We start from the raw sequence: 14,060 nt of genomic DNA on the forward strand, positions 1-14,060 counted from the left end.
ATGTCATAAAACAAGAATTTTTTTCATTTAACTGCCTACAGAGGCACGACAGCGTAAATATTAAAGAAGTTGTTTAAAATTAAGTGAACCTTTATAAAATATATTTTACAACCGCAAGTCGTGGCACGTCAATAAATAATTGAATACGGTAGGTAGGATTTTGATAGTTAGGCGCCTTTATAATCGCGTGCGCTATATGTTGAGGAATAAGATAATTGCTTGTATTAATTTGTTTATACCCATAGTAATACATTTATTTATTTATTTTATTTGATACCCCAATAATGACTCAATTAAGTACAATTCACATAAGTACATACATAAAATCCTATATGTAGAGAGTGTATATTATGTATGAGTATGGATGATATTCTCTCATACAAATTTAAAGTAAGTCTGCCAATAATCTAGAAACCTAAATTATATAGAAAACGTAAGTGTAATCAGTGTTTTTTTACATTCATAGAAATCTTCTTGGATAAAGCAGAGAACTATTAAAAATATGATCGAGGTTCTTACTAAACTTTTTTAAGCAACAATCAGTATTTTTAAAGTTTAGTATAAAAGTGCAATAAAAGTATTTTTCAATATTATTAAAAGAGGCATAAGATCAGTTTATCTTCACTAAAATTATGTTAAGCTCTTGACGACATAACGCTGAAATTTAACTGAAACATCAAATGATTCTGTACAATCGAAGTTTCAAAGAAAAACTCGCATAGTTCCCGTATAAAACCTATCCTATAGGGGAGATGGGCCCAAAGCGGGCACCTTACGGGAAAATTAAAAAAAATGAAGTTTGAAAAGAAGTTAATCCATTTATTTTTTTGCCAAAAGTTCCATTGATAAATACTTTTGAATGCTAAGTGGTTAAATTTGTCAAAAGTTAAAGTATATAATAATTATTAACAGATTACTAAAAGCCTACGATTGCCCGCTTTGCCCGAAGGGGAGGCCTAAAGCGGGCTTTCGTTTAGGGCAAAACGGGCAGTAGTTGGGTAAAGCGGGTAGGCCTGGATTTAAATAGTAGATTTCAATATACAACCACAAATAATATATACAATAATAAATAGAGTAAAAGACACAAAAATATTTTATAAGTTATGTATTTCAAACAGTCATACAATTATTTTTAAATGAATATATGAAACAAAGGAACTTCTTAGGAGCTTTAAACGTTTAGGTACAATATTTCCAGATATATCTGAAATAATATTTAAAAAAATAACGCCCTGTTTACAGTCTATCATTATTTAGTCTCTAATAAGCGATACAATTATTTCATATATATTTTTTTTTATAAATCCTAAAATAATGTAATAGGTATACAAGTTCCAAAAATTATTGTTTAGACAGCCCGTAAAATAAAGAGTCCATGTGGAATACGTATTCCAAAAGCTCCATTTCTTGTTCCGTAGAAAAGACAGTAAGTAGTAAACCTACCAAGCTTTACATTACACGAACCCAATTTAAGATGTCTGCAATGTCGTTCTTGGAATCCCATATTTAGTTGTTACTTTTTTGACAGGTTTTTTCCTAACTCTTGCACTTCTCGTTTTGCTTGCTGCATAGTTGAGCGTTGCCATGAGGCTTGTGAAGTTTTACGCTTATATTTACGCCGGTTATAAGCGGTCATCTGAAAGGGAAAAGCAAATTAACAAAATAATGTAACATTTTAGCGGACGGGGCAAAGCGGGCGCGTGCCCGCTTTACCCTGCCCGCTTTGCCTTTTTCGACATTTGAAAGGTTCAGACGAAATTCTACCTCAAAATTTTTAGACACGTGGATTTTTATGGAACCAAAACATGGCCAGATAGCCACCTAATAACTAACAAATTTTGGTTAAAGGATTGTAAACACCAAAATAAAAAGAACACATATTACATACCTTGCAATATTTTTCAAAAATCGTCGAAAAACATTTATTTGTTGCAGCTTGTAAATGCGTGCTCGCAAGCGAATCCAAATACTGCCGCGAGGTGGGAGGGGTGTGGGGATCGTGCTCACAAGTCGCGCGCGCGCCATTATTTAAAATGCCGATACTATACTGAGTGCCCTCTTTAGGCTCTGTGCCCACTTTAGGCCCCTTTCCCCTATTACTCGTGGATAATGTAGCTTTCGAATGGTGAAAGAATTTTTAAAATCGGTCCAGTAGTTTATGAGCCTATTCATTATAATCAAACAAACAAAGTTTTCCTCTTTATAATATTAGTGTAGATAATATACTACTATACTAGTACGTAGTACCTACCTGTATCAAACGGTGCTCCATTTTCTTGTATTATCGAATAATACTCTATCATATGCTCACTAATCCATGCTTTCCTATTCCGTATAACGTTATACTTGAAATAATATGTAAAATAATGATCAAAATATGAGAATGAGGCTTCAGAACGGGAACATAATCACGTTTCTTGGATTATAGGATTAGATATTATGAGATAAGCAATACTTTTAGCTCAAGTGTGATAGTAACGGCTTTATGGGATAGTGGATACTTGTGTAGCGGGATCTTGGATGTTACGTGAAATTTTCGCAGCTTTTTAATTATGTTCATGAAAATATATTGTAGATACTAAGACCATTTTTTATTTCGAACACCTTAACAATGCAAGTATCTAATTAATTTGGTTAGTTAAAATATGAAACCCTGTTTTGATTGATTCTTTAAAAAATATGAAATGGTAAGTTTACACAAAACGTTAAGTCTAAGACATACGAAAAATAATATAATATTTCAAATATCTTTACTACTCGAGTTCCGACACGCAATGCAATAAAATTTAATGTAATCCCTAAGCTTGAGATGTTGTTATTTTTATACGATCTTAATAAATAGCCACCTTAAATGTGGCCCATTTTGTTCAACATAATAAATTCCTCCTGAATACAATAATGTTCGAAGTGAAACATTAATCACTGAACGTGTAGTCATAATATTCAGGATAGCGATCTTTATTAATGTTATTCAATAAAGTGCACACATTATTCGTACTAAAATATATTAGTATTCGATTTATACGAGTCGCTAATGGACGGACTATCGTAAAATACTTATTGTTGTTATTTTACGGCGACCGCCGATGGCCCATTTTTATATTTCATTTCACGCTCTATAGGAGCCGTTAATTGACTTTAACGGACCAAGGAATGGGACATTATTGACTTTCTGAACACACGTCGAGCTGAAAGGGTTAAATAATCCGTAGATAAGGGTAAACAGATATGGGTCGCGTTTAACACATATAATGGTCGTTTGAGGTGTTGGTTTGAGTAAAATTAAAAGCTTCATTTGCTTTGATAGTTTCATTTCCTTTTACGTTTTGATTATACGAGTACGTTGACTTAGTAAATATTTATCAACTCTATAATATACATAGCTTTACCGATACTCATCTTTAACACACTATCTTTGTTGAATAATTTAAGACGTCGATGTTCGGTGGTAAGTTGTCAAGGATTGTGTTGACAATTACCGTATGCTTATTTATAGACAGAGATCAAAGCATATTTAATCGTATAGTTATACAATATACAGCTCTATATGAAAATGTCGACACTAAAAGCCTGTCTATCTGTAATACTAAACCCATCGTCTGGTATTGATAAATTACCCGACGTCATTGATCCCCATTTGCCTAAACAAATCACCAAATACACTTGTGAATACTATGAGTAATGTGCTGTCAGCGTTTTTTCAAGTGAAATAATATAATTTGGAATTATGCTGCTGCTTTATTATACGTATGTCGATTTCATTGAACATAACGCTTTATTATCCAATAAATATATTATTGGTTTGTTGTTATGTTTGTGGTTTTCGTGATTGATTTATATCAATTAATTTGTTATGGAAATAGGAATTGTCCCTTGGCCTTTAAATTTATTTTTGTTTTAGAATTAAATTTATGACTCTAGGTGTAACTTTAAGTCCATTACGAAACTAGTTTCGTAGATCCAAAATTGTCATAGAATTTACATAAAATAATTATTTACGTTAAATTGTATTTCTATAGAATTCTAATTAGAAGTTTATTGTATCCGATATAAAAAGTGATGAAGGGTAAAACAAAAGTTTTTGTAATTTGCATAAAATGTTTTAAAACATTAACGAGTTTATAAAAGTGTCAGTTACTTTGGAATTACTGTATAATTAGAGGTCCCTTGACTTTATGAAAAGGTGTCGTGAAATGTACGAATTGGGTCAAAGACGGACGGAGAAATTTCCACACCCCAACAGAAGATTGGCGTTAATTGAAAGCATATTAACAGTGTGTTATCATGTTCTGCAAGCTGAGTGAGCAGGTTTCGGGACCGAATCTGTGAGATTGTACATTTTGTTATGGCCTTCACGTACCTAAAGGTTGTGGTGTTATGTTTATGGACAGTTGAATGATATTGAAATAATTTGAAGGAAGGAGAATTTATTTATCTGTAGATTTTAAGTATCTGTAGAGTCGTCTTTCTTTGTTTTTAATTGTATGTATGATGTGTTAAACCTGAAATAAGTGTTTTATTATTATTTGAAAATTCCTCTAAAGCAGTGGTATTTTACGTTGAAAACTAAATGTTTTCGTGTAAATGTAAGTTCATATCGATGCGAATTCACGAGTCTAATTTTTGAAATTTCGAAAATGCGCACTTATCAAGCAATATTTATTTTTCGCAATAAACGTTGTAACAAGATTAAAAATACAAAAATTGTATATTTTAAATTCTGCCAGCAGCACATTATCCAAATGTTATGTTTCGGGGCTACATGTGTGTTTGATGGCCTTTATTACAAACGTACTCATGTGTTTTTAAATTACGTATTTGGATTTATGAATAACATTGTTAACATTCGAATTCGCTTATTTCGTATCGATTATTTGGTTATCGTACTTACAAATAAATAATAAATTTTTACTTATAGTTTATTATACTAGCAATGAATACTTAAATGAAAAATCTTCATATAAATCGTTAAATAAAGGGCATCAATTCCAAGTAAAATGTATCTGTTAAATACAGTTACAAAGTCAATCACGAATGAAATAATAAATCGTAATATTTACTTACGCGGTCGATTTTTCAATCAACAACCGGCTTTGATGTGTATGAAAAGATTAAATCGAAAATTAACGTTGAAAAGGGTTAAACGTGGAAATAAAATTTTAATTATAAAGGGTGAAGCGTACCGAAGATAAATGTTTATAAGAGCATTTCGTCTTTAGGAACGTATGTGAAGGTAAATAGTCAATTTTCGTGAGAGGTGAAATTGCTGTGATGCCGAGATAAGTTCGGTCGGGTACTTACTTTGAACGAGAGCAATTCCCGAACTCTCGCGTAGGCAAATTGTTTAGAATTATAACATACCACGGCGCTTGTGCGAAAAACGGAAATTGAGCATTACGACATTAGCGGAGATCACGTGATAAGGTACATTCAATTTTCGCATCAGCTTTGATAACGGTCTTAATAAAGCAAATGATAAATCAATTGTGTTTGTGTGAATTGGAATTACCTTTGGGTTTCAATAGTGATAATTCGTTTCCGTTCAGTTGAAATGCATATGCTTTCTTAACTACAATTTACAAAATGAATTTACGATGACAGTAGCCCGCAATAGTAGATCAGTCGGAATACGTACCGTTGAATGCCGTACCACCTAATTATTTTATTTACGGATTCTTGACTTATACTTTGAATAATTTTCTAAATTTACTTAGCAATTACAACACATACTACTGATTGTTATGGTTCAGTTTGACCGATGACATTCTCTTGGTTATAAGAAAGTACTAACTTTACCTAAACAGTGTATAACAATAAATTCATTTCTCGACTCGTAAAGCGTTTTGTATGAAAATTAATTGAAAACAAATTCTAAGCCCAATGTTGTCGGATAATACACATGTCGGCACATAATTTATATGCTTCGGATTATTGCATACTATAAATAAGCCGGAATTTACTCCGGCACTCCGCTTACGTCTGCTGAGTGTGCTATATTACTCGTATTTTACCCTTGATGCAAGTTTGATAAGCTAATTGTTTTAGAAGCTAAATTAAACCGTTAGCTGCGCTTTTCGAGAAAATTTGTTGTACATTTGAGATATCAAGTTTCTAGTTACATTTTATGTTTACTTTAAGGCTTAAAATAAGAAGATAAAATGTTCATTATATTCTTGTGAATATAATTGCCACGGAAAATATGTATTCATGACTTGTATTTTATTTCAATTATTGTGGTTAGCCTTTTATATTTTTAAAAAGCACTATTTATATAATTACATCCAAGTTTTAATAAAATATGAACTAAAAACATGTTTTGGTCTATGTATTCAGTACAGCAGTTCACGTAAATAATAACTGTCTCGCTTCTAAAAGGAAAAAGCCTTTTAGTAAAGACGGAGTGTCGTAAAATTCCGGGCCCGCGACTTCGTGAAATAATTCATGAAATTTCTAAAACGCTGAACTTTTCACGGTCTCGAAAAATGTCAAGAATTAAACATTATTTTTGTACATTTTTGAAATTTGTCTTTCTCCCGTACCTAAATGTTCAGGTTCTTAGTAATTATTTTTTAAACGTAGTACATTAATAAAATGACTTTATAGTATTTTTATTTTGTTATGTTTATCCTTTGAAAACAGTATTTATCCTATATCCAAGCTAATAATGAGTTTGATTTTTTCAATTTTAAGAATAGATACATTTTAATGGCGTACCATTTGTCATAGATTAACAGTAACTAGCATTGTTGAAGTTTATAAGTTTAATACCTAGTATTCCAAACAAAAAACAATGTGATAGAAACGCAGTAGAACAACAATCTCAAAGAAAACTCTGCAATATACTGTATACACCATAGTACGGACTACAATCTTACAAGATCACAGAAGCAAGCTTACACTCCGACACGTGTGTACAAAAGCTGAATGTACAATGGTTCTTGTATTGTAATTGAACACGTACGACGCACGATTTATTTATATTGAGTTGTATTGAATTTTTCAACTGGTTTAAGCGCTTTAGATAATAACAAGTCTGGATCTGGATCAAGGAAATCACGCTACAAACTAAGAAGAGAAACTGCATTTTCCCGTTACAGTTCACATCAATGCATCCGATAATAGTGCTTATACATGCCGAATATGTGTCTATATACTAATAAAATGTTCAAATTTCATATCAATACATATTTTATTACTTCTAAACTAAATCACGACTGTTTTCCATCTATGTACCATTGCAGCCGCAATGACAGATGTAGCAAGAATAATAAAGCGAATAAGAATTGAGATTCACGAGTGCTGAAACGTACGAAACGTAACCGGATTATGCGACTCGAGTATACACTCCATGCCGATTTATTCGTTTCACCCTGGAATACGGATATATAAAACCTTTGTGGAACTACTAACACGTGTAGATAGTATTAAATAACAATTGATAGATATTGGTTTATAAATTTGTGATTTATCATCCCAGCTCGTAGGTATGCGTTTAAGAGCCCCTTATACTGAAAGTTTAGGCATTTTAGGCACTGAGACGGCTCGCGCCCGCGTTGCGCAGGAGCCGGCGCGACATGAACTCCGGTGACCTAAGAAAGCGGGCGATTACGACACAGTATAAATAAATCAGTAGTTCGATTTTATTTGCTATCGTAGGAATGTTGTTGATAAATAAATTTACTACTTATCCTATACCATTAAACGAGCAATATTTGCATATTTATATATTTGTTTGTGAATGGAAAGTACTTGAAATACTAGGGATAGCAAATTTTTCAGAAAGGAAACATTCCTTTTTCAAATTTTATTTTATTATTCAAATCGATAGAAACAATATAAAAGATAATTTATTGTTAATTTCTCGTAAAATTATTTGCTCTTAGAAATAAAAATATCATGGAATCGAACATTGTTATTGTAGAATCAACATCATCTAAAAATAAAGAACGCTTCTGGTTTATTGGTCTATTTTATACATACATTTAAAGTTTAAAATGAAACTCTCGTTCTGGGTACATTAATTTAATTTCTTCTGAAAATATTGGTAATAATAATTAAAAGTAAAACAAATAAAAAAGGCAAAATAATAATTGAATATAAGTATGTAATAAGTAAGTTAGTGTATTCAACCAACTTAAAAAAGTGTGACTATTTTACAACAATTTGAATAATAATCAATTAATGATTTGTATTATTGTATACAATATCGAAGCTTTTTAAGAAATGTATAAAATAATTTTTTATGAATTATGAATTATTATCATACATCATAATATTATGTTACCGGCAATATATTAAACCCTTCTTAGTAAATGTATGTTATTCCGAGAAACGGTCGGAATGAAATAAATTATATTCGTCACATTACCTATGATATCTTTAAATCTGAACTTTTCCTAAGTAGCAAATGTGGGTGGTTTTTGGGGTAGCGATTAACCAATATGAGGTCAAAACTAAAATCCAAGATGGCGCCGACGAAAATTTGAAATGTTTTCGTCATGTTTTCGTCATTTCGCGACTACAACGTGGTCGGGAGCAAAACTAGCACAGGTCCTCCTTCGATGACGTCCGGCTGGACTCTGGCGGCACTGACGTGGTGCGCGCGAGTCGCATTTTACGTATTATATTTTATATAGAAAAAAATAAGGGCTAAATTATAAATCTATCCAAAAATTTCCCTGTAAAACCTGATTAGTAAATGAAATGTAAAATTTTCATAAGCATAGCGTTCCCCTAATTCTCATAAAACTGATTATGCTTTCAAAATCGATGTTACTTCTGATTTTTTTTTGATCGAGTCAAATGTTTAATATTGTGTTTTTATCCAAAAAAGTCACTAGATCAAACGTTTATCTGTGCTATATATTTTTTTAGGATTTTAAATATGATGATTTCTATCCAAAAACCATGATTTAGAAACATACATTTTGAACAAGGGCGCCTTAAAAAGGAAATTTCTGTGTAGCTACTATCACGTTATTATATAGCCGTTGTTAGAGATTGGTTAGAGGTTTGTTAAATTGTGATTTATCATCAAATTCGTAAGCGATTAAACAAAAATCCAATAGTTACACCAAATATAAGTTAGTAAATTACTGTCCGATAAATAGTATTGGTAAAATGAGTAATATTATTTACTGATAGCTGCTAGAGCACGAGTTACTAATTAGATTTTTTTTCAATTTAAATCGTTACTAGATATATACAAATATATGGTCTAAAATAATAGAATAGAAACTAATCAGAGTTTAAATATTTAATTTAATTGAAAATGTTTCGAATTAAAGTTCAGTAATTTTCGGTAAGGTTAATCTATAGTTAGGTTCCAACTTTCCAGACTAGACCCTAGTCTAATACTCTTATACATATACCTAGGGGTTAGCATAAATATACAAACATCTATTCCTTGGGAAACACAATTAGTATGCATTTAAAACGACCTAAGTAAACAAGTTGGCATTCTTTGACTGAAGCTGTGGAAAGTTCTAGTAGAGTTTAATTAAGTGAAGTTCAGCGGTTCTGTTTACATCTGCAATGAGATCTACCTATATTGGGGTTAAAATTAAATATCTTTATTGCATTAATTGTACTGCAGCTGTGGCGAAGAGCCTCGGGCTAACAACGGTGGAACAGCTTTACACATTATTTTATTGTACCTCAAATAAATGAAAGAAAACATAGTGATAGAATTGGCGTTGCTTAGAAATAAAATTTATCAAACAAAATGGATTACCTATAATTTAATACAAAAGAAGAGAAATATAAAATACTGATGATGACAGATTATATTTTATTCACAATGGTTTCATTAGCAGTGTGTAGTTGAGTTATATTGTTATAGTTCTTCGAGTTTCAGTATATAATCATAAAATTAATATTACAATCTTCGTATATATAACTAAATAAATTAATACTGTTTAAAGTGTATTACCATCAATGCTACATACCTATAACTAATGTCATATAACTACTAAATAAATAAAAGAAGACATTCATGTCTTTGTGATTCAGAAATCTTTCATCCTACGAACCCAGTAATGTCGAACTGAGAGTTTCTCAGAAAACGTACTTTATCGAGGACAGTTTCGTTAAAGGTACCATTGCTCAATGCCCTTTAATTGTGGACGCGAATTCGTAGGAAAAGCCAGTAAGAAGATTATGTCACTAACTGGTCGTGACTTAATTCGAACTTAATTAGCGCAAGAATTTTCAAAATCGGATTTCTTCAAAAATAATTTATCTTTAAGTTTCATCACTTAGTATTTTATTTGAACACAGAAAATTTATTATACAAAACCTTCAATCAAAAACGTTACGTTATGAAACATTAGGTATATATAGTATAACTAGCTTTCCGCCCGCGGCTTCGCCCGCGTTTTCAGAGAAAACCCCGCATAGTTCCCTTTCCCGTGGGATTTCCGGGATGGTGTGCAAATTTTATTATAATAGGTTAAGTGGTTTAGGAGTCCATTGAGGACAAACATTGTGACACGAGATTTATATTATATATTAAGATAAGTCATGTGTAGGAGGAACAAAAATAAGCTATAAAAAAGACTTTACAATAACCAAGACAATATGTACATCAATAGACACAGACTTTATAGCTGTATCCAAACACATGTCCCTTCCACGTGGGTTCTACTTTTAGACCTCAGTTGCATTTGCAATGCGCAATATCAAATCTGCATCGATTCCAAAGAGGACTGTTCACACACGGTTCACAGCTAGGGTGTTGTCTGTACCCAATCTGCATACACTGAACTCATATCGCGCTCAATCGTTGCACTGTTAGAGTAGATACAGAATATATTAAAATATGCAGTATAGTCTTAGAACAGACAATTGGCATCATAGCATCATAGCTTTTTGAAAGCTTTATAACTCAATAATTATAATTGATAAAAAATAATATTTTTTTCTGAGCCAGAAAATAATTTAAAACCATATACCTACCTACAAAGGTCAAGCCGTATCCGAAGAGCAGCAACTAACTCTATGACACCAAAATTGTTTTCCGTTATTTGCATTTATTTTGTTTTTGTACCGTGTCAGAATCGCCAAAGGTAGCCGCAGGCGAACGTCCTATGTAGAAAATATTTTCTTAACAATATTATTACTTTTTAATTTGTTTAGCAAAAGGGAGAGAAACGTCAACAAAATGTAATCATTATTTTTATTCCTATTAACAACCCATGCATAACTTTTTATGTAAACATAAAATCATCCGTCTATCATACCGCCAATTCATCAAGATCCCTATAACATTAGAGTCTAGAGATCTATTTAAAATATACATTCAATTTATACATATATAGGAAGACATTTCGTGGTATAAATTTACATTTTCCCCAGATAGGTTACGTAGGAAAGGCGTAACCTATTCTATCTTGACGATCCTTGGGACTATGTAAGTAGAAGGACACAACTAGTTAAGCTAGTTAAAACCTATGATTAAAATAACCTAATATGATACAAGAGGTAATTTTATTGTAAGATCGTTTCGATATTAAATGTAACGAAGCTTCAAAACTGAACTGATTTTGAACTTTCAAGGGTCCAAAGTTTAATAAATTGATAGTTACTTAAGATTTTTTTTATTGTTTTGTTGAAAAATTTTCAACACTAGAAATCTTCATTGAGAGTGAGATAGGTCATAGGTATTTCTTTGTTATTTTTATTCCTGAAATATCATCCAGGACGTCTATTTCAAGTGTAGGTAGTCTATTTAAGTTCTACGCCCACAATACTTCCTATAGTTGAATTCTGTTGTCTACTACAAGCGTGCAATATGAAGTTACGTTCAATAAACATTAAAATCTTAACGAAAATCTGAAATAGTGATAACCAATTTCTGTATTTCATGGATTGTATAGAAATATTAGAGTTAAATGCTAGTTATTACCTACTCTTATTTTAAGGATTACAGAATATACTTTAAGTATCCTTTTTATTACAAATTATCTATCACCAACAGAAAATTTATACCAGCATCACTATTTATCCAATCCATCGTTTTAACAAGAAGAATAAATAATATAGAGAGATAAGCTCTACCTCTATTCAAAAATATTTTAGCTATATATGGGTTGTTATTGCACGCCTCATAAGCGAAGCGTTGAGGTGGGTACTACTGTCACTTCGCGCAAAACATCTGATTTTTCAAACTTAAAATGTCTTTATGTATCATACATTGCACTTGTAAGATAATACATACACACACATACTAAGAAAAAACACTATTTTTAACGTTCATGATATTTTTGATGTCATTTTTGTTATTTAAACTAGTTAAAAAACAGTTTAAAAAAGTTCTGTCTTGGACGTCCGTGTGTCTGTATGTGCGGATCCTTTTTCTTGTTAACACGATAGCGACCGAAATACTTTACTAATCGAGTCTTTTTTTTTCTCTTACGCTTGAGTATGCTCAGGAATAGAACCCTTTCATTTTTCAGGGTCTGATTCGATGTGGTTTAATTGTTATTAAATAAACAAAAATAATAATTAATAAATATTTATTAAAAAAAATTATGAGGCGTGCATTTTTGGATTTTCCAAATTATTCTTATTCTATTCTCAATTTGCTGTGTGGGAGTTTAATTCAATTTGTGTCAAAGCATGAACACGTGGATTCATAACATAATATAAAGGCTAGAACAACCTTTGGTTAGATTTAGGGTCTAAGCAGCGGGAGACTTAAAATTAATTTCACGTAAAGTTATTAAGAGAAAATATATTGCTGGTGTATAAAATGTTAAGTCATATCAATGTTTAAATATAAGTCTGCTAAATCTTAGATCATTAAGTAATGGATGGAGTACGCTGGCAAATGTTCTAACTAAACTTTCTGCTGGTTTTGGTGCGGGGAGGGTAACTCACACTGATGAAACACAATGAAACATAATCACACATTCACAAAAATAATTTGTGTCACGAAAGTCGTAAAAATTTACGACCTTTTAAGCGACGAGTTTTTAAATTCAACTCTATCACTAAGTTCATAAAGATTAAATTTGTATTTCATTCCAAGATAGTCTCGTGGGGAGTGGGGTTCAATATCGCGTTCTAAATTCAACTTTATCACTTAGGTCATAAAGATTAAATTTGTATTTCTTTACAAGATAGTCTCGTAAAGAATGCGGTTCATTAACGCGTTTTAAATTCAACTTTATCTCCTAGTTCATAAAGATTAAATTTGTATATTTTCTTTCTATGATAGTCTCGTGGGGCCGCATCAATGATCGAGTAAACATGACTCGATTATTTGTCTTGATCATATCGCTAAACGATACATCGACGATTATTAGAAATTGCATTTAATTAGAAATGTACGTTAAAAAAATAAAAAAATATATACAAATGAAAGGTTATTCCATCTTTTTAATATTCGACATGTTTGAATTGCTTCTGTAAGACTTGACAGTACCAAACGGCATTTTTAGCGGAGCACTCGCAGACGTCCTTTCGATGTCTTACGAATACGCAGAGTGCTTGTAATCGATTACGCAAGTAGTTTTTATGAAAGCATAGGCTTTTTCGATGCGAATAATCTTATACCTCGGCAAAAGGGGAAACGCCTGCGAGTGTTATCCATTACTTAATGATCTAAGTGCTAAATGAATGGTTTGGCACGGCATCACGCGTGAACGGGTGGATCGATTATTCGATAATTCTTTTGCACGCCTCATAAGCGAAGCGTTGAGGTGGGTACTACTGTCACTTCGCGCAAAACATCTGATTTTTCAAACTTAAAATGTCTTTATGTATCATACATTGCACTTGTAAAATAATACATACACACACATATTAAGAAAAAACACTATTTTTAACATTCATGATATTTTTGATGTCATTTTTGTTATTTAAACTAGTTAAAAAACAGTTTAAAAAAGTTCTGTCTTGGACGTCCGTGTGTCTGTATGTGCGGATCCTTTTTCTTGTTAACACGATAGCGACCGAAATACTTTACTAATCGAGTCTTTTTTTTTCTCTTACGCTTGAGTATGCTCAGGAATAGAACCCTTTCATTTTTCAGGGTCTGATTCGATGTGGTTTAATTG

The 14,060-nt window shown here is 31.8% G+C and overlaps 1 protein-coding gene across 1 annotated transcript; it reads right to left on the reverse strand.

Moving 5' to 3' along the window:
- Nucleotides 1-750: 750 nt before the first annotated feature.
- Nucleotides 751-2,303, reverse strand: LOC149905102 (uncharacterized). The gene is made up of 3 exons (XM_090106535.1): nucleotides 2,252-2,303; nucleotides 1,889-2,115; nucleotides 751-1,636 (listed from the first exon to the last, which is right to left on the reverse strand). The coding sequence occupies exons 1-3, from the start codon at nucleotides 2,301-2,303 to the stop codon at nucleotides 1,514-1,516; spliced, it is 402 nt and encodes a 133-aa protein (XP_089962661.1). The 3' UTR covers nucleotides 751-1,513.
- Nucleotides 2,304-14,060: the final 11,757 nt, after the last annotated feature.

The sequence above is a fragment of the Colias eurytheme genome, chromosome 10, assembly GCF_061535395.1.
Source record: "Colias eurytheme isolate Ceu_HAF_F1 chromosome 10, ilColEury1 Martin Lab GWU primary, whole genome shotgun sequence".
Lineage (NCBI taxonomy): Eukaryota > Metazoa > Arthropoda > Insecta > Lepidoptera > Pieridae > Colias > Colias eurytheme.

Coding starts and splice junctions, on each gene's coding strand:
- LOC149905102 (XM_090106535.1), bottom strand. CDS start 2,303: ATGATAGAGTATTATTCGATAATACAAGAAAATGGAGCACCGTTTGAT. Junction 2,116..2,251: donor TGGAGCACCGTTTGATACAG/GTAGGTACTACG, acceptor ACCATTCGAAAG/CTACATTATCCACGAGTAAT. Junction 1,637..1,888: donor TTTTTGAAAAATATTGCAAG/GTATGTAATATG, acceptor TTTCCCTTTCAG/ATGACCGCTTATAACCGGCG.